General features: G+C 35.5%; 1 protein-coding gene across 37 annotated transcripts in view; it reads right to left on the bottom strand.

The window, feature by feature from the left end:
• The window catches only part of LOC125675415 (CUGBP Elav-like family member 2), a 58,846-nt gene that overhangs the window by 10,583 nt on the left and 28,471 nt on the right, over positions 1–19,792 (bottom strand). For 5 of the 37 annotated variants that reach the window (XM_048913056.2, XM_048913058.2, XM_048913047.2 and 2 more), the window contains 11 exons: positions 16,186–16,234; positions 14,107–14,235; positions 13,929–14,008; positions 13,157–13,294; positions 10,968–11,025; positions 9,333–9,422; positions 6,600–6,701; positions 4,626–4,694; positions 4,240–4,323; positions 2,661–2,696; positions 195–410 (listed from right to left, as the gene is read on the bottom strand). In XM_048913056.2, the coding sequence (XP_048769013.1) occupies positions 195–410; positions 2,661–2,696; positions 4,240–4,323; positions 4,626–4,694; positions 6,600–6,701; positions 9,333–9,422; positions 10,968–11,025; positions 13,157–13,294; positions 13,929–14,008; positions 14,107–14,235; positions 16,186–16,234 (1,051 nt within the window). The remainder of the gene's footprint in view (positions 1–194; positions 411–2,660; positions 2,697–4,239; positions 4,324–4,625; positions 4,695–6,599; positions 6,702–9,332; positions 9,423–10,967; positions 11,026–13,156; positions 13,295–13,928; positions 14,009–14,106; positions 14,236–16,185; positions 16,235–19,792) is intronic. The other 32 variants (XM_056157613.1, XM_056157609.1, XM_056157605.1 and 29 more) reach the window with 21 other exon arrangements.

Raw genomic sequence — 19,792 nt, forward strand, 5'->3', positions numbered from 1 at the left:
CTCACAAAAATGGTAAAAGCTCAAAATTCTAAATGAAAAAAGAATTTAAAAAAAAAATTAATTTTCCATGTCTGTGCGACATGGTTTATATTTAGATTGTGGGTAGATAACTCTGCCTCTGTCAGAAGACTGTCATCGAAGCACGAGGAGGACAATACAGCGGCCACACTCCTGAAAAAACAAGATCCACCAACCTTTTCCGGCGGGAGAGAGTAAACTGGACAAACCTGCGTATTGCTGGATCCCGGAGTACGCCTGGCTCAGGGCATCCATCCCCGAGGGGGCTGAGGAACCCCCCAGTCCATTAGACGTGACCCCGGGGGACACGGAGGTAAAACTATTGTTACCCAGAGTCTGGAGACTGGCCAGGCCACTCAAAGAGTTAGTTGGGGAGGTGCCCGTGACAGATCCTGCAACAAACAGCACACAGTGAGCACAAAAATCGTGTCAGCAACATAGAGCAATGTTGTCAACCTGGCAACACAAAATAGTATACATGAACAGCCCTAGCAAAACATAACACATATTGTACACCTACAACATTCATCAGAACATATTTTCTTTCACAAGTAATTGTCAGTGAAACCAGTCATTCCTTAAGCAAATGTAACATTACTCACAAATATTACTTGCTGCAAATAAATTTTCACATGGCAAAGCCCAAATAAAGGAAGTCACATGTTAAAATCACATGATTAGCAATCTCCAAATGAAAGAACAGGTTTTGACACTGGCAATGCCCTAATGATAGAAGTTGTAAATAGGTTTTTCCCATTGACAATATCTGAATAAAAGAGTCAGAAATGAGATTTTTCATTAGCAATGCTCGAGTAAAAGTAGTGAATATAAGTTGATTTACAATATACATCACAGCAGGCCAAGCACAATACAGTGAATTTCAAAGTTTGAGTCAGAACGTCGGAATGATTTGTAGAAAAATATAGGACAAGATGGCATATATCAATATATTAAGCTCATAGTACGTTCATACCACTGAAATTGGACTTTGGGGAGGGTAGAAGAGTAACCTTTCTAAATGAAATGGAGATGTCTTTGTTTGGAATCACCACCCTGTTTTCACAAATCTGTAATTTTTGAGGAATACTCTTTTCACCTTGTTTTAAATCCTACCAAGGATGGAGCATGGACTATTAGGATGGAGCATGGACTATTAAGTATTTTGCAGGGAAAAAATATCACTTATATTTGTAGGTCCCTAAAAACTGTCCATCTTCAAAGTCTGTAACACTCCATGCTACAGGGCCAGATAACTTAGATAGTGAGTTTGTCAATTAGTCGTATGGGCCCTGGCACCTGGTGACAATAATAAACAAGTGTTTCTTTCCTTATATGTCTCCTAAAGTCTGGCAATATAGTGCAGCATGGATTTATTTTAACAGCCCTGAAAACATGCCCATACAGAAGCACAAAACTTAATGTGCTATACTAACACCATTAGTCACTACAACATAAACCTATATTTCTAACTTCAGCTATCTCTGCCAGCACTAACCTATTATAATGTATTCATTTGTTATGTTATGAATTCACTTAATATACCGTGTATTCATATGATGTGTATTCATTTGTTATGTTATGAATTCACTTAATATACCGTGTATTCATATGGTGTGTATTCATTTGTTAGAATGTATATATCAGGTTGGGAACAATTCCCCTACAGTGAGATATTCTCGCGAAAACGTGATTATCATTCTTTAGAGAGAGTAAATATATCCAGTTCAACGGAGAAAAACACCCGTGGAGTACATCTCTTCCTGTCTAACGTGAACGAAAGAAAAAGTGCTAAAATGTCTGATACTTCTGCAAATATGTAAATCAAAACAAAAACACTTAACGATGTGGATTGGACTTAAGCCTCATTCCTCTTACGCAGCAACGTTGATATGCAATTGTCAATTTTATAGAGACAATTCGCGTCATGTTGAGTGTGTGTTGCATTTATTTAACATTGCACGGGATTTGTCATTATTTTCTAATAGCTGTTTGTGGTAATGCTTACTTTCGCACTAAAAAGGGATAATCTCGTTTTAGTGAGAGGATCTCACTACAGGGAAAGTATTCCCACCTGTGTATACTCACTATGAAGTGTATTTATTTGGTGTAGTACTCACTATGATGTGAATTTATTTGGTGTATTCACTTGCTATTATTAAATCTGATTATAAACAAAACATTCTAATGAGGACAGAGACAGTTATACTACATAATGAATACATCACATGCATAAGTCCAAAATGGAAGGGAACCTGGCATTATTATTATTATTAAACAGACTACAGATGACCCCCCCCCCCCCCCCCCACCCCACCCCAATCTCTAAAGGACATCAAAATGTCCAGTGAACAATGTGCTGTACAAAATTACTACATAAAGACTGCTGTCCAAAGTCTTTGACCATTTTTACAGCATAACTAATTACGTAATGGCACGTTGGCATATTAAATAGCTAGTTACATAACAGCACATGGGCATATCAAAAATATAAACTCAAAATTATCAGGCACAAATTTTTAACACACGCCAAACAAAATATTTATTTCAAAAGCCAAATGAAAAAGTCCCCTATACCAGAAAACCTAATTGATGCATGCTGAGAAAATGCCAAACAATTTGGTGCAATGGAGGATAGTGCTCACCTGGGGGAACTCCCTTTGGGGCAAAAGCTGCATGCACTTAAATATAGACATGAAGTAATCAAACACGTGTGAGAGCCAGTGACAAGCACATGACAAGTCCCGATTTGAGGCAAAGCTTTTAATTCAGACTATGGCATCAATGAGTATAAAACGTAAACTCCCAAATCAGAGTAATATCAATATTACGCAGGGAAATATCGACACTGATGAAAATACCACACGGCATAATATCGACTGGGCCTGAAACGCGATACACCCCCTGCACAATACGATACGTATTGCTGCATACTCAAACCACGATCCATTTATTTTCAATTCGATACATTTTATAAAAGAAACCTATATTACTTTTGAAGAAAAATTTAATTACGAAATTTCAGTTACAATTTTAAAAGCAAAATGTTTCCAAAGTGCCGAATGGTAAGATGCCTTTTGGCTCTGTAATTTAAATTGATTACGTTCACTGTTTTTGTCAGACTCCAGGCTAACAACAAACAGTCAGACCATTATCAGAATCTATTTTGTCCCTTGTGCATGAATGAATAATAAGTACAGGTCAAAGGACAGGTCAAGCCTGATGTATTTTACCAAACCCAAGTTTAAAAAAGGTATCAAACCGAAGATCCGGGCAATGAATGAATCAATGAATCAAGTGTTTATATTGAACAGTATTGGTATTTTGGTGGATCATTTCAGCTCTAATATTGACACTGATGAAAACATCACTCAGGGTGTTTTAGTACTTATGTGGTAACTATTACATATTGATCAACTACAAATTCCAAGAGGGATGTGCCAAAAGTGTGGCAAATTCGAAGAATGCACCTAGAATTACATCCCTTTCAAAATAGACTTTTAGACCATCAAAGCTCTCACAACATTATTTACTTATTAGGAGAGAGAGAGGAGAGAGAGAGAGAGAGAGAGAGAAAGAGCAATACAAAATACCCATGGTAGCTAATAAAGGCATAAGATTTTAACAGAGTATGATAAAATACTCATAGTTAAGCAATAAAAGCATACTGTGGAAACATTCAAATTTGTTGGGACCTGTTTTTATAGATTGCATAGATTTCAAATCCATTGGGATGTAATTGCATAAAAATGGTGTCTGAACACATTGAAATTGCCCTTAAATTTTATATTTCACTGGTTTGAAATCTGGGGGGAGGGGGTTACCCATAAAATGTAATGATTCCACAGTCAAAAAGAAATAAGAAAAAAAAAAGCAGAAAATATTCTCAGCAAGAGGCCAAGAGAGCTCATTATGTAGCTAAAGTTAAGTTTTCAATGAAAATGAAGTTTAATCAAGACTATACCAGTAAAAAACTATGGTTTGGGGTTTTAAATTGTAAAATGCTACTTGGTTCTGTCCCATTTACAAATAATTTTCAGTGCAGGAAAAAATAAATGGAAGATGTTTTAACTGGTACATATTTTAGAGAGATTCTGCCCTTCAGCTTCTTGCTGTTTTCTTGTTAAGTAGGTTTGCACGAGACAGTGTCTGTCTGTGAAATAATTGGGTGCCTGATGGGGGCTAATTTTACCCCGATTGTTTTGTCGTCATTACTTCATTTACCTGAAGTCGCTGTGGAGTTGGTTACTCCAGCCATTTGATTTAGTGCTGCAATGCTCTGCATTCCCAGGGCACCTAAACCACCTGCTGAAAAACAACCAAACAAATTATGTTACGTATTTACAAGGTTTAACAGGCTTAAATCCACAACTTCATATCATTAAGACAGAAACATCAAAAACAATCATCAATATGGCAGAATACAGTTACCCCAACAAAGGATGTCATCAAATGTTCTAGCATCAACAGCATTTTGGGGTACTTGTAACCAAACGCTGATTTAATTATGATAATTGGATTCATGTCCCCGGCTTAAAAGTTTGGGACTTGGATTGAAAAAAAGGATAGGTCAGGAATTCATTACCAAACACAACTTTTTCATGCCTTACCTGGGTTTCCTGCAGCAGAGGTGAGGGCGGCCAGTCCCTGTAAATTTTGGAGAGGTAATGTCGGCTCCCCTGTAACAGAATGAGGACCTGTAATATATACATGTAGACAGCCCAACAGCATCTTCAAGGTCAACCTCAGCCTTCAAGGTCAACCTCGGAGTCAGGGACAAGGCCCTCCATGATGGGAATCAATAAAAATAAAGAATTCTTTATAATTCATAGAACAATAATTCATCTACAACAATAATTTATATTTATGATAATTTATCTTTATTATTTTCATCATTTTTATTCAAGGTATTTATGAAAAAAATTTCAGAGGAGAAGTCTATGAGGAAAGAGTTCAAATTTTTTCTCTCCAGATTCTAGAACATTGAGTCCTTGACATGATCCCTATATAAAATATAATGCTGAAGTCCAAGAATAAAAGCGTAAATCTGAAGCATGTGAAGGTCAAGTAATTTTTTTTCAAAGGCAAGCTTGCATATATTACAGTAAATGTCTTTATACAAGGACAAGTACCAGTAGGAACATCATCTATTATCATGCAGTTAAAGATCTTATTATACAATCTGGGGAATTCATTAACAACTGTCAGGATCAAAATCAACAACACTCCGCAAACAGGAATCGGCCAAATAAACCCATTTCCTGTCAAGTTTGTGACAACGGCTAGTAAAAACATCAACAAAAAAGTCAAAATTCATTAAACAATAAACTATGCCATCAGTTACCATAGTTACGATAAAAGGAAATGGAAATACAAGTAGGCCGTTCTAATATATCTATATGTAGATACATTTCATTTCCGTTCACTTCAAAGTGGCTATATGCACAAAATTTCAAACTGTAACATGCATAAAAATATAGAGATTGACATTAATATATTAGACACAATACAGATACAAGACTACATTCTCATAAAGATCTCTGATAGTATATTGTGTGCAATATAAATAAAAGGAAAAGTCACATGCAAAAACTATGTGTGATGTTCAGAAAAGAAAAAATAAACAGAAAGAATAGATTAATTCAAACAATATGCTATTTCAAACCATGCCATAAAAATGACAGAAAAATTAGACACTTGTATTTGATTCACTGTATAAATATATTTATTACCTTTCTTATATAAATATGAATTTTTCAAAGCCTTCCTTGGAAATTTCAAAGTTATCTCAGAAAGAGAGAGAGAGAGAGAGAGAGAGAGAGAGAGAGAGAGAGAGAGAGAGAGAGAGAGAATCTTTTAGAAAAGCATAGAAACTTACGGTCTACTAGAATTTTTGAATTTTGACAAAATACCAAATTAAAGTCTTTTTTTCCCATTTAAATCTGAGAACGACATTATTATCTAGAATATCATGCATAAATTTACTTTGCAGTTCAAACATAATTAATGCTTAATGTGCTAAATATAGAAGCATTTTGAAAGTACTTCACACAAACAGCATTGCTCACTCTTTCTATTTTTAAAATCTAACATTTTCGGATAGGACTACTATTTGGCAAAGTCTGATAATGCAAAGTAAACAATAAAACAGATGCATGCTGTAGAGAAAAAAAATATACATGACAAAAAGCCAGGAAAAATAAGTCTGTACTGCTAGCAGTCACAAGGAAAAAGACAGTGTTGGGCTCACTGTAAAACAGGCCTACAGATAACTCTGCATATCACAACCACCAGTAGATTCGAGTTGCTACAATTTCTGCACATTAAATGCAAAACCTTTTAATGTCAGCTAAAAGGTGGACATTTACATCAAGATTTTCTCTGTTTTTGTTGTTGTTGGAAAACTGCTATATATATTTCATCACTAGAAGACTAGACTATGGTATAGTTACAGGTCAATCCTGGCTTAAAGTGTCGCTGAAAAGTTTCAGCTACCCCTCGGCTCTTACATCAGGTGTGTATATACAGAGTTAACATGCTTGTGTGTACAGTGTGACCCGCTACACACCACTTTTACAGTGTACCTGATCCGCTGGAATTGCCAGCACTGGTTGGCGTATGGCAGGGAGACGACACATTCCCCCCACTGTTGTTTGATTGAAGAGCGGCCAGGGCCGCGAGAAGCCCTGTTGATGGGAATCAAACCTTCACTCATTCAACATCAGTATCCACATTGCATCAAATGAATTTATGATACTTTAAATATGAATATTTGTATTTTGTGTGAAAAAAAAAGAAGATATAAATAATGAGAAAAATAACCACGCACCATTTTTTGAAGAAAAACAGAAAAATTAGCAAGACATTTTCACTCACCATCTACCAATTTTCAAACAACATTAAATGCCACTTCAGATATGTTAGTGGCAAGAAGGTGTGGAGCTTTTGAAGCATTGACAAATAAGTCAAAGGGGAAAAAACAAAAACAAAACCATACAATAGGAACCAATATGATTCAGCTCAAAACTAGCAAATATTGTGTCACTCAACTACACACAGCAAACCCAATACTGGAAATTAATCACTGGCTAAGTCATACATAGAGTAATATCACCAGGCAATATGATATAATACTGAAGGCAATAAATCCAATGTCAGAAGCAATCGCAGTTTTAATACAAAATATTTTTGGCAGGATAATATTGGTCCAGCTAGGCATAACCAATCAAGAAAGAGAACACCAAGACAAAATATCCAATGTTAGTTATGAATGAATATAATTTGATTTTAAAATGTGTATTCTTTGCATGACAAATAAAGATCTAACAAAGAAATGACAACCGAGAACTGAACACCAAGGCAATAAACTCACTGTTGGCGGTCAATAACGAAGAACCCAATAGAAACACAGTGAAACATGCTTATAGCGAAGTGTTGGGGATGAACAATTTTGATTCGTTATATCCAATGAGTTCATTATATATTCTAAAACTACAGGGAGTGGAAATCATTTCACTGTAAGCATGGATTCATTATAAGTATGTTCACTGTAACCATCTATTACTGTGTTAGCAGTCATTCAAATAACAATTAAATTTGGTCATTAGTGTCATAAAAATATTGTCCAATAGAAATAGCAGTTGTTTAAATATTGTCAGAATAGAAATCAAAGTGGTCATAAAAATATTGTCCAATAGAAATAGCAGTTGTTTAAATATTGTCAGAATAGAAATCAAAGTGGTCATAAAAATATTTAATATTGTCCAATAGAAATAGCAGTTGTTTAAATATTGTCAGAATAGAAATCAAAGTGGTCATAAAAATATTTAATATTGTCTGAATAGAAATACAATCAGTCATTTAATATCATCCAGCAAACATTCAAGCAGTCACTCAATTAATTTGTATTAAATTGTTTACAAGCAGTCAATCAAACATTGTCCTATGTAAATAATGCAGTGCAATGTCAGAACGCCTCACAAGTTTCTTGGGACAGAGGTCAAACTATAAAATGGATACATGAAAGATCATCCTTGTAAATGGTGTCTATGTGATAAGCAAATGTTAACTTTGTAAATGGTGTCTATATCATGTGTTAAGAAAATGGTGACTTATTATAACATAAATTACTTGATAAGTAAATGGTGATCATGTGACAAATAAATGGTGTCTACCTAAATCATATGTGATAAGTTTGTTTGCTTTAAATGTCCCTTCCAGAATTGTTCACTTATATTAAGAGCAGCTGTAAAGTATCAAATTTAGACCTCTGCCTAGCACTAAGGGATGTAGCAGTTATGGTTCTTGAATGTGCTGATGCTTGCCAAGACACAGGCTGGGCCCCCATCATATTAAAAAATCCCGCAATTCTCACTTTTAAATGCTGAGCATTTGGTGAAGAAGTAATCACTACCTTAAGTTTGACATAGCCATGGCACAAATGGGGCTGAAACTCAAAACGTCCATGTTAAAAATGGACTAACCACTGAGCGTACAGGATTGATAGGTAAATGATGTCGCATCTCAACAATGTACAAGTAGATATTATTGTCTGGACTAAATCATGTGATAGGTAGATAATGTATATACTAAATTACATGACAAAGAAAATGGTGTCTATCTAAATTAGGTGATGAGCAATTGGTTCTGTATAAATTTAAAGTGATCATGTGATAAGTAACTGGATATCAGGTGATAAGTAATTGGATATCGTGTTATAAGTAAATGGTGATCATGTGACAAGTAAATGGTGATCATGTGATGAGTAAATGGTGATCATGTGACAAAATAAATGGTGACCATTTAATACATAACACAAGAATGATTGCTAATACTCTGTCATTTGAAGAAAGACCACCGCCACATTAGAAGATTGAAGATGGAAGAAACTGCGCACCACTTCTAGAATCTTTCAAACCCTGATCACCGCCAGAAAACGTCAAAAGAATAAAAAAAAACTCCTAAATAAGGATGTCCAACTCAAACCGTCTTTCTGCACATCTTTAAAATTCAAAAGGAAAATATTATCATTAATGACAAACTTGATTTTGAATATAACAATTGTTTTTAAAAGTTTAATTCATACTTTAAAGAAAAAAAATCCACTTTTCATTGACATCAACATATACACTATTGTTATACAAGCAAGAAAATTTCCTCATTTTGAATTACTAAAGAGAAATAAATAAATCTTGCCTGCAATAGCAAGTAATCTTATGAATTTGCATGTAGTTCACTTCGACTTCGATTTGGACATCCTATATTTAGATCGGTATAGTGGATGCGACTACAAGCACAATAATAGCCATGATTTATACCTGAATTATTCCCTGCTGCCGCCGCACTCGCGGCTGCCAATAGTAACTGCTGAATTGCAAGGGGGTTAGTACCGCCGGTGGTTGACGAGGCTGAAATCAGGCCACATGGTGGTTAGCCTTCACAATGTAACACTTTTATCAACATTCCATAAACCAACTTCTATTTGCGTACCAGATATACATCAGCGATTCCTAAGCAAACTTTCATAGGATTAATAATTGTAGTGAACTCTTCATTTTGTGCATAACCTGTAAGAGCTTGAACATTCATAAACTTTTTGTCAACACACTTCGCAAATAAAAGTTGTCGATAAATAAAATTGGTTTACATTAATTATCTGCAAAAATACACAGCATATGAGCTCTTGAAAAAAATACAGTTTATTTGTAAAATAATGACATCAATTACATAAGACATAATCAAGTTTTAAAATACGGAAAAAAGAGAGAGATGGCTTATAACCTACGCACACTCAGGGTGCAACGTTAAGTCAAATCTGTAAACATTCAAATGACCTGCCAAACATTAGGTCTCCTTAGAAACACAAAATAATCGTTCTCTTTAATATCTTAAACATGTTTAAGCTCCTTGCTTGTAAGATACAGGAAATCTAACTTTAAGTAAAAATTAAATCTGCTTGACTGTATAAGGATTTTGCACGATTCATCCTTCATTATTTCCCGTTTGTGCTTGCGAGCACACAAAATTTTTCCATGCGATTTAAGACAACTGGGAGGAAAAAATTACATTATTGTGAACAAAATTTACTGTTTAACTAAATTTCTTGCAGATTTTTCCTGTTTACATTTCGAATTTTGTAAACAATTTTAGAATTTAATATTGTACAATGCCAATTACATGTGTTTCACCCATATTTGCAAACATGCATTGCCCCAACAGAAGAAAATCTTTCATCCTTCAAACTAACATGTTTTTCGTTAAAAAAATGTTTTTAATATATTTCATTAAAGCAGAATGCATCATGCATGAAATATGACTAATATGTATCTCTGCATTCTGTTGTACAGAACTTCTACAAGTCATGCTTTAAAGCTTCACTCCATGCCAACAAGGCATTAGTTTCTAACTTTGTGAATTATAAAAGACTGACAAGTCAAATACGAGATCATCGAATAATGCAATCACGATGTCCATGTTTGCAGGGATACTGCTGTCACTATGAACTAAATGCATGCACCTAAACGTTTGACGGAGTGAGATCTTTATATTAATACCAATTCAAGTCCTGATGGCCATTTACAGACTCCCCATTTCCAGTTTTACATCAGATTATGTTTCTAGCTTCTGTTATGAAATAGGTAAATCAGCCCAAAGTGCAATTTCTTTTCTTCTTCATAAAAGTCAAGTACATTTGTCCTGCGAGAGACTTGCATAGAACACTGACTTTATTCAATTAAACCCTGGCCTGGATTTTTCTTGAGAAATTTTTTTTTAAATCAAGTTATCTGAGCAGTCAAAATTGGATAAAATCCCAGATTTTTGTCCAAGTTTTGATTTCAGTGTTTTCTCTCTCTCTCTCTCTCGAAATCCAGGCCAGTTCATGTTTCCCCGAAATTCAGATGTTCAACACTATGAGTGTGAATTCTACACTCTCACATGAAGGGGCAGCTTACCAAGATTTCCTGTGTTCAGGAGTCCCAGATTCCCAGCCAATGCTGCCTGTTGTAACAACTGAAATTAAAACAAAGACAATTTTCTGTACACATTTCTGTGGGTCAGTAGGTTGTAATTAGTCATTTCTACCAATGCCCCAAATGTTTCACAAGTTGAGAAAAAATTTCATGCAAACTTTGACAGAAGATACAAAAATAATTTTACTGGTCTCAACACTATCAAATGTTAAAAGTTTCTCAGCAGCTTATGATATAACATAATGCCTCTCAACAGAACATAAAATTATGTCTCTCAGAACCATGCCATTATCATTAAACATTTTTACCATTATTTTTTCTAATCTTTTTTGGCAAAGGGAGGGAGGGGGAGGGTGGTAGAAAAGGCAGAAAACTTAAGGGTTAACTTTGATTATTTTTACTTCTCAGTCAATTACAGCCCAATCAACCTGAAGATACACAGACTAACTAGGCTGATCATAAACTCCAGAGGATCATTTGCTTTCAGTGAACTTCATCACAGATAAAAAAAAAAAAAAAAAAAAAAAAGTTCTTTAAAATGCATCTCCAGTTTCAATCTATGTGAAGAAGTGGCTTCACACACACTGAGGCATTAAACACCAGGGGGACCTGCTTAGAACCTTTCCCTTGAGGCTCCACTGAATTCAGGCAGATGTCGCTTTTTTATTGCTTCTGCACTGTAGGACTGTATTCTGAACAGATTACATGGAAACCAGCGTTTCAGAAAATTCTCAAAAAACTTCAAAAAATTAGATTTTTGCAGCTGTATCATGATGTCGGTGTGTTGTGGTTGTTTCTGATGCAGGTTCAACAAGTAGAGATGCTATGATGGTTATAACAAGCACATAGACAAATTTAACAAAGGAACTGCTAAACAGGACATTCTCATTGGCCCCAGTGATGACACACAATCATTCACAAACACACACATGCATCTTTTGATATCCCCTTCTAACTTTGTTGCAATAGCATAATAAAACACAACAATATCCCAATAAACTGCTTAATATCAACTTTATAAAACATGAAAGACTTCAGGCAATCAATACGCTCTTTCATCATTCATCTCGCAATCTGACTTCCTCCCAGTTATTACTGCTGATGACACACAATCAAGCATTTAAATCTTCTTTTTTTTTTAACTTGAATCAAAGAATTTTGAAATAAATTGATAATACTGATGAAACAAAAGATATGCTGACATGTTACTGGTGTTAGGCTAGATACACTTCTAATACAAGTACACAATCTGTCATCTAACACACTAGATACTGTCACAGTGACTTCTACGGCTGATGATGGTTGATTGTATCTAAGCTATAGACTCAGCCTCTATATAACTAACAGGATTTACAGTGGGGCATCACAAGGAGGTCTTAAATAATACCCCCCCCCCCCCCGGTTGGATTTTTCATAACATGTAACAAAAATTTGTGATCCCCCCCCCCCCCCCAGGACTCTGACAATAATATAATCACCAAAAAACATGCTTGCAAGACATCACCCCCACTCCTTGCTTGAGAAAAATACTGGATCCTCTCCCGCAATGTCACAACAACCAACTTCAATTCACCATAGAACAATCTCATACAACCCATCACAAGTTATCAAAGAACCGCTGGTTTATCTTAATGTAGAGTTCAGACTCTAAAACCTCTGAGAGGAAGCTCTCCCATTACAAAGCACTCATGTAATCTAACAATCTTAAATTATGTAAAATCAATTTACTACAGGCATGTTACAAAAAGTATTGTCTAGACTAAGACGCAAGAACTTCAAGTTACGCATAAGTACTACAAAAGAAAGATCTACACCATCAAGTCTACCAGCTGAAAAGTGGGAGAGAGAGAGAGAGAGAGAGAGAGAGAGAGAGAGAGAGAGAGAGAGACAGACATCTCCATGAATTATGGTCACTCAATTCACCTTCTTAATCATTTCATGGTAAAATTAACTACGCTACCACAAGCTTACAATCTTAAAAAACAGATTGCAGTGGTTCCATCAATGAATTTCTTCAGTATAAAAAAAAATCTTCACCTTACAGTGTGATAAATGTTGAACTTTAATGTTCATGCTTGATCAAGATAAAAGAAATTAAGTGATAAACAAAACATAATTTTCTTAGTAACCTCTGTCAATGAATTGACCTATTTATACGTTTGAGCACTTACTGTGATGTACTGGGGGGAGAACCCTGTCACGCCCCCTGCTGATATGTTCCACAGATTTTGATTGATCTGTTGTATTTTCTTTGCTTCTTTTTCTTTCTGTGTATCCGCAAACTTCACAACAATGGGTGATGAGCAGCCCTAAAATATCCAGACAATTCAAGTCTTTATTTCTGTGTAGTGAGATAGCATTATAAAATATCCAGACAATTCAAGTCTTCATTTCTGTGTAGTGATATAGCATTATAAAATATCCAGACAATTCAAGTCTTCATTTCTGTGTATTGAGATAGCATCATGTGTGCTGCTAAAGTTTTTGCTACTCAAGTTTGCACTAGCATATGTGCTAAAATGCAGTGTTTGTGACATTGTGCAACAAGTGTTTGTGATAGCATTGTAATTGTGCTACCAGTTTTTGTGATATTACTAGTGCTACCAGTGTTTGTGCTGGCATGTGTTACTATTATTTACGTGATATTATTCATACTAGCGTATATATGTGCTACTAGTGTTTGGAATAGCATCATGTACGTGCTACTACCATTTGTGCTACTGTATGTGCTACTAGTGTTTGTGATAAAATTATGTGATATTTTCATTTGTGTTACTAGTATTTGTGCTAATATCATATAAGGGGAAGTAAATCACCTGATAGCATTGCACATAGGTATTCATGGACTCTGTCTGTTTACATTATCTAGTAACTATTATGATATAACATTCTGACAGGACAGGGGTGCCCATTCTCCCCAGTTCTGTTTGTACTAAATCTTACCTCCATGGTCTGCGAATGATGCATGTTCTTTATGGCATTCAGTGCAGATTGTCTGTTAGCATACGTCACAAACGCACAACCTGAAATCCGAAACACAACAGTAAAACGGATATCACAAAGCTTAATTATAACTACTGGTCTTTTGCTTGTCGCAATACTATTGCTATAGAACACTAACCTCGGCTTTGCCCATTCTGGTCCCGTAATATCGTGCAGTCTTCTATGGAACCGAATGGGGCAAACATCATTTTGACATCACTCTCTGAACACTTTTTGGAAATCATCCCAACAAATAACTTTCTTTCCTCTGAAAAATAAAGAGATAAAAATTGAACAGTAGTTTTAAAAACTGCTTTATCCAGATGAAAGAGAATTTACTTTCCAGTCACATGGCACTAACATATCAACAAGAGACCCATAGGCCTTAGCAATAGCCAATGAATTTTTCTTTTGAAAAAAACCATTTTACAGGTTTTTGTAATATATCATTCTATTGAAAAATGCTAAAATGTTTGTGGCAATAGAGCTTAAAATAAGATTTTCTAACATGTACTTCTAACATGCACTGTGTTTTAAACATATAATCACTTAAGTCCCACCCTGCTGCCTGAACTCTACACCAAGGGTTATAAATTTCATATTGTTCATTATGATTATACAGTCTGTCTGTTTGAAGTCGAGATCCAGCAGTAAAAATTTTCTACTGCACCTATAATACATTAACTATGCATATGACCAACTTACATGTAGTTCCACCCTAGTACCTGAACCCTGGGGTCATAAATTTTAATTTTGAGAGAGGGTTCAATGTCATTCCGAATGTTTGACTAACTTCACCCCATCCTGGGACATGAACCCTGAACCTAAGGGCAAAGGGCTCATTGCTGATCATAATCATACCAATAATTTGACCGTCTGGTGTCCCGGATTAAAGATTATTCTAAATTTAATTGGTTTTGGCCAAACCCCTCAGACCACAGGAAGGCAAGGTCCATGAAATTCACAATTTTCGTTTCCCTTGACCCATACATGTTAAAACAAAATTAATTGTAATTGATTCAGCTAGCCTTTCCAAAGAAGCTGAAAAATGTTCAAAAATTTACTACTGATCAACGACAGACGACGACGACAGATGAAACTGTCACTGTGGCTCTGTTGACTTTGAAAGCTGTATGAATTACATTGCCGTCTGCTTTAAGAACACCCACACTCGGACAAAATATTTTGCCTATTACCTTGACTCAGAAACTGCATTTGTTCATGGGATCTGTTCAAAACATAGACTACATTGAAACTCCTATTTCCCCTTTGATAAATTTGTTTCTTCCATGTTTTAAGATCATGTCCTTTGTCCGTCTGCAATATTTTATCTATCACTGTCTCAATATACAATAGAAAATTAACATGCTGCACAGGTAAGACTTTCCTCTAAAACTCCCACAACACCAAGAATCACCAGGTGTGTCAAATTTATTTGTTCATATGAATGACAAATGGCTATCAATCATTAATTTCTGGAATCTACAGTCTTATACTAGAAAATATTCATCACAAATTCCCACAAGCACCATCCTACACAAGCCCAGTCAGTGTTACGTACAGCCCTAACATATTTCATCAGCTGGATGTGTGTGTTTTTCGTGGATCTGACAATTGATACAGGTTTTTTGCTGTTAGCATTACATGGAAATCAGACAGGCATAACAGCACAGTTTGTCAGCAACAAACGATATGAAAACTATAGATATATGTAAAATCTAAATCCCTTGTCAGTCTATTTCCAACAAATGATATGAAAGGCAAAATCTAAATCACTTGTCACTGTTTATCTCAAACAAACGACATGCAATGGTTTAATATCATGGAAACTCAACAGGTTGATCTATATCATGGACATTCTATAGCTAGATATCATGAAAGTTCTATAGCTAGATATCATGGAAGTTCTATAGCTAGATATCATGAAAGTTCTATAGCTAGATACCATGGAAGTTCTACATCTAGGTATCATGGGAGTTCTACAACTAGATATCATGGATGTTCTATAACTAGATATCATGGAAGTTCTATAGCTACATATCATGGAAGTTCTATAGCTAGATATCATGGAAGTTCTACAACTAGATATCATGGGATTTCTACTAGATATCATAATGTTCTATAGCTATAGATATCATGGACATTCTATAGCTATATATCTTAGAATCCATATGGTTTATAATGGAGATTAAATTTCATTTATGATATAAACACATACCATTTCTTTTTTCACTGTCTGCGGGCTTCATCTGTATTGGATGATGCATCTGTAAAATGAAAGAAAACAAGTTACAATTTTTTTTTAAAGATTGAAACCACTCATTCATTCGTTTTTCAGGATGAAATTACTACATTGAAACAATGTTATGAGTATCAAAGTTTGCAGAAGAAAAACTCAAGAGATGGTAAACCTAGTGCTAATACATTCGGTTCAGCAAAAACTGTCATGTGACATCTCTTCTTTGATTTAAAAATAGTCTCACAAGACAGGTGCTCTCTAGTAACAAGTTAGCCTATGACAGATTGTCTCTGGTTAAAGGGTTTGTCTACAACTGATGTTTTCTGGTTAACCAGTTTGCCTATGACAGATGCTCTCTGCATGTAATAGGTTTGCCTATGACAGATGCTCTCTGCATGTAATAGGTTCTGCATGTAATAGGTTTGCCTATGACAGATGCTCTCTGCATGTAATAGGTTTGCCTATGACAGATGCTCTCTGCATGTAATAGGTTTGCCTATGACAGATGCTCTCTGCATGTAATAGGGTTGCCTATGACAGATGCTCTCTGGTTACCGGTCTGTCTACAACAGGTGCTCTCTGGTTACCGGTTTGTCTACAACAGATGGTCTCTGGTTACCGGTTTCTCTACAACAGATGCACTCTGGTAACCGGTTTGTCTACAACACATGCTCTCTGGTAACCGGTTTGTCTACAACACATGCTCTCTGGTAACCGGTTCACCACATGCTCTCTGGTAACCGGTTTGTCTACAACACATGCTCTCTGGGAATCTGCCTACGTAGCTTTAGTTTGAACAACCATTGACTTTCTTGTCACCTTCAAACCATAGGAGGTAAAAGTATGAGGAAAGTATATATAACCATAATGATTATGTGTTTTATGTAACGGATAAATCTTAAACTTTGTACTCGAACATAATGGGTGTCCAGGTAGTGCAGATGTAGCGCTTTCGCTTCTCACTGCTGCAACCCGAGTTCGATCCCAGTAATCAGCAGTGGTTGTATGTGAGAGGGTATGGCGGTCGCCCGCTCGGACATGTGGGATTCCTCCGGGTACTCCGGTTTCCTCCCACATAAATGACCAACACCCGTGCATCAAAGGACCCCATTTGAAATAAGCTTTCAAGCTTTCATGGGTTATTCTTGGTATTTATGTATGTATGTTTGTATGTATGTATATACCGAATAATCATTTCATTTCTTTTAATGTTGCCATGAAAACTTCAAAATCTGGCGTGTATTACAAGTGGAATGCCAGACTGTACAGTGATGATGACATCACAATGTCCAATCAACCAACAACTAAAACTTGTTGACAAACAAGCACAGCGAGCTCAAGATCAAAGATAACTCAGATCTTGTCAGACTCATAATAAACAGAACATTAATGCGATAAAATTCTGATCAACAAGCAACACTAATTTGGGGTCTGTGTGGTTAACATTGTGTATCCACAAACAAATTCTTAGACCTAGCAGAAAATCAGTCATCGATCTCAGTTTGCACTGTCATAAACGCAAGTACCAGAAAAAAAAGAAGACATAATGATGTGATAATTACCATCAATAAAACAACAGCTTATTTGTGAGAGTTGAAGACGGCTTGATCTATAAGAGACTGTCAGGCGAGAAAGGCCATCCACCGAGTTATTGGCTTTATTGATCCACCCGCCTGTCCTGTTAACCAACGCCTGTCCCATTAACAGCAAAGGGTGAGGCTAATCACCCATTATTGCAGACATCTGACAGACAGTCAATCTTGGTGATCTCCCTATACAGGGTGCATAGCGTACATATAACAAGATATATACAAGACTTGTGAAATTTTAATGACACCTGCTGTACATTCAACTTTTCCTGCCAGGTGGGAACTGGAAAGGTAGCAGCTGCCTTCAAACTATAATCAATCAAGGACTGTACAAAATTTTATGACTGATCAAGGAAAAGACCATGACTAATAAAAGAGCTTCGAACACACAATTAATATAACCCCACAAATTAGAACACCAGATATTAGGTACATTTGACCTTGACCTTATGATCTGCCAATTCTCACTTCTTCTGCTCACATGAAGTATTTCCATGTCATATGGGGTTTAAGTTTAATACAGGATATATATGACACCGAAGTTTTATGGACCTTATTATACCCAAAATATCTGTGAATTATATATAAAAATATCTTTCCCAAGGCTCTGATCAATCTTGGGGCTTCTTTAATAGACAGTGACTGAGGTATTCCCATAATGTCAAAGTGAGGCTGTGTATCTACCAATCAAACATCTACTAGACACAGAGCGGGATTCCGTCCAACTTGCTTATACACATTGTGTACCCAGTCTGCCGCTATAAAACAGATTCCTTCCGATCCACTAATACAAAGCTATGATAGGACTCTGTGGTTACAATACAGGACAGACAAGTATTTCAGGAATTCACTCAGCATGTTGTGATGGCATATCTGTAGTCAGATTTACAGATCACACACTTCTATCATTACATTGTGACTGCTGCACCAACAATCACCATTATACTCATCCAACATCAGACCATCACAAAGAGTCCCAGAGATAAGGGAGGCATGCACACTTGTCATTTAATTGAACTTAAACCTATCTGCAATATAGCACAATTCTCAATTATATAACATTCTTTATTTAACATTTCTATCTGCAATAGCACAACCCACAATTATATAATAGTCTTTATTTAACATTCTTATCTGCAATAGCACAATCCTCAATTATATAATATTCTTTATTTAACATTTCTATCTGCAATAGCACAACCCACAATTATATAATATTCTTTATTTAACATTTCTATCTGCAATAGCACAACCCACAATTATATAACATTCTTTATTTAACATTTCTATCTGCAATAGCACAACCCACAATTATATAATATTCTTTATTTAACATTTCTATCTGCAATAGCACAACCCACAATTATATAATATTCTTTATTTAACATTTCTATCTGCAATAACACAACCCTTAATTATATAATATTTTTTATTTAACATTTCTGAGGGAGGGCAACAAGCCTGAAAGGTCACTGTGTAAATGTGATCCAAAACTGCTGCATATCTATAGCTATGATCACATCGATTACTATTATAGTACATTAGCTGGTATGTATAGGACTTGCAGTTAACCAAAAATTCAATCATTCATTCCATATTTTAGTCATATATTTCTCCAATGATGGCTTTACAACTTTTAAATATTACCACCATCTTCACTGACAATATTTTTTGGAAAACCAAATCAGAAATTAGTGGTGGATTTAAGAGTCAAATTTTGATAAATTGTCACATTTTATTGAGAAAAAATACATCTAGGACGGAATTTATTTGCTGATACAATCAGTCAATAACAATTATTTCCTTAAAATTCTAATTCCAGTGTGCATCTTAGCATTACGTACATGAACACACACGACTGACGATGCATATAACCAAGGAACATGCTGCGATATATATATATATATATTGGGGAGGGGGGGGGGGGGGGGGATGAACATTGTTGAATATGAATAACCTAATTTCTAGATTTAATTCCCAACTGGAAAATATATTTT

Source organism: Ostrea edulis, chromosome 3, assembly GCF_947568905.1.
Source record: "Ostrea edulis chromosome 3, xbOstEdul1.1, whole genome shotgun sequence".
Taxonomy (NCBI): Eukaryota; Metazoa; Mollusca; class Bivalvia; order Ostreida; family Ostreidae; genus Ostrea; species Ostrea edulis.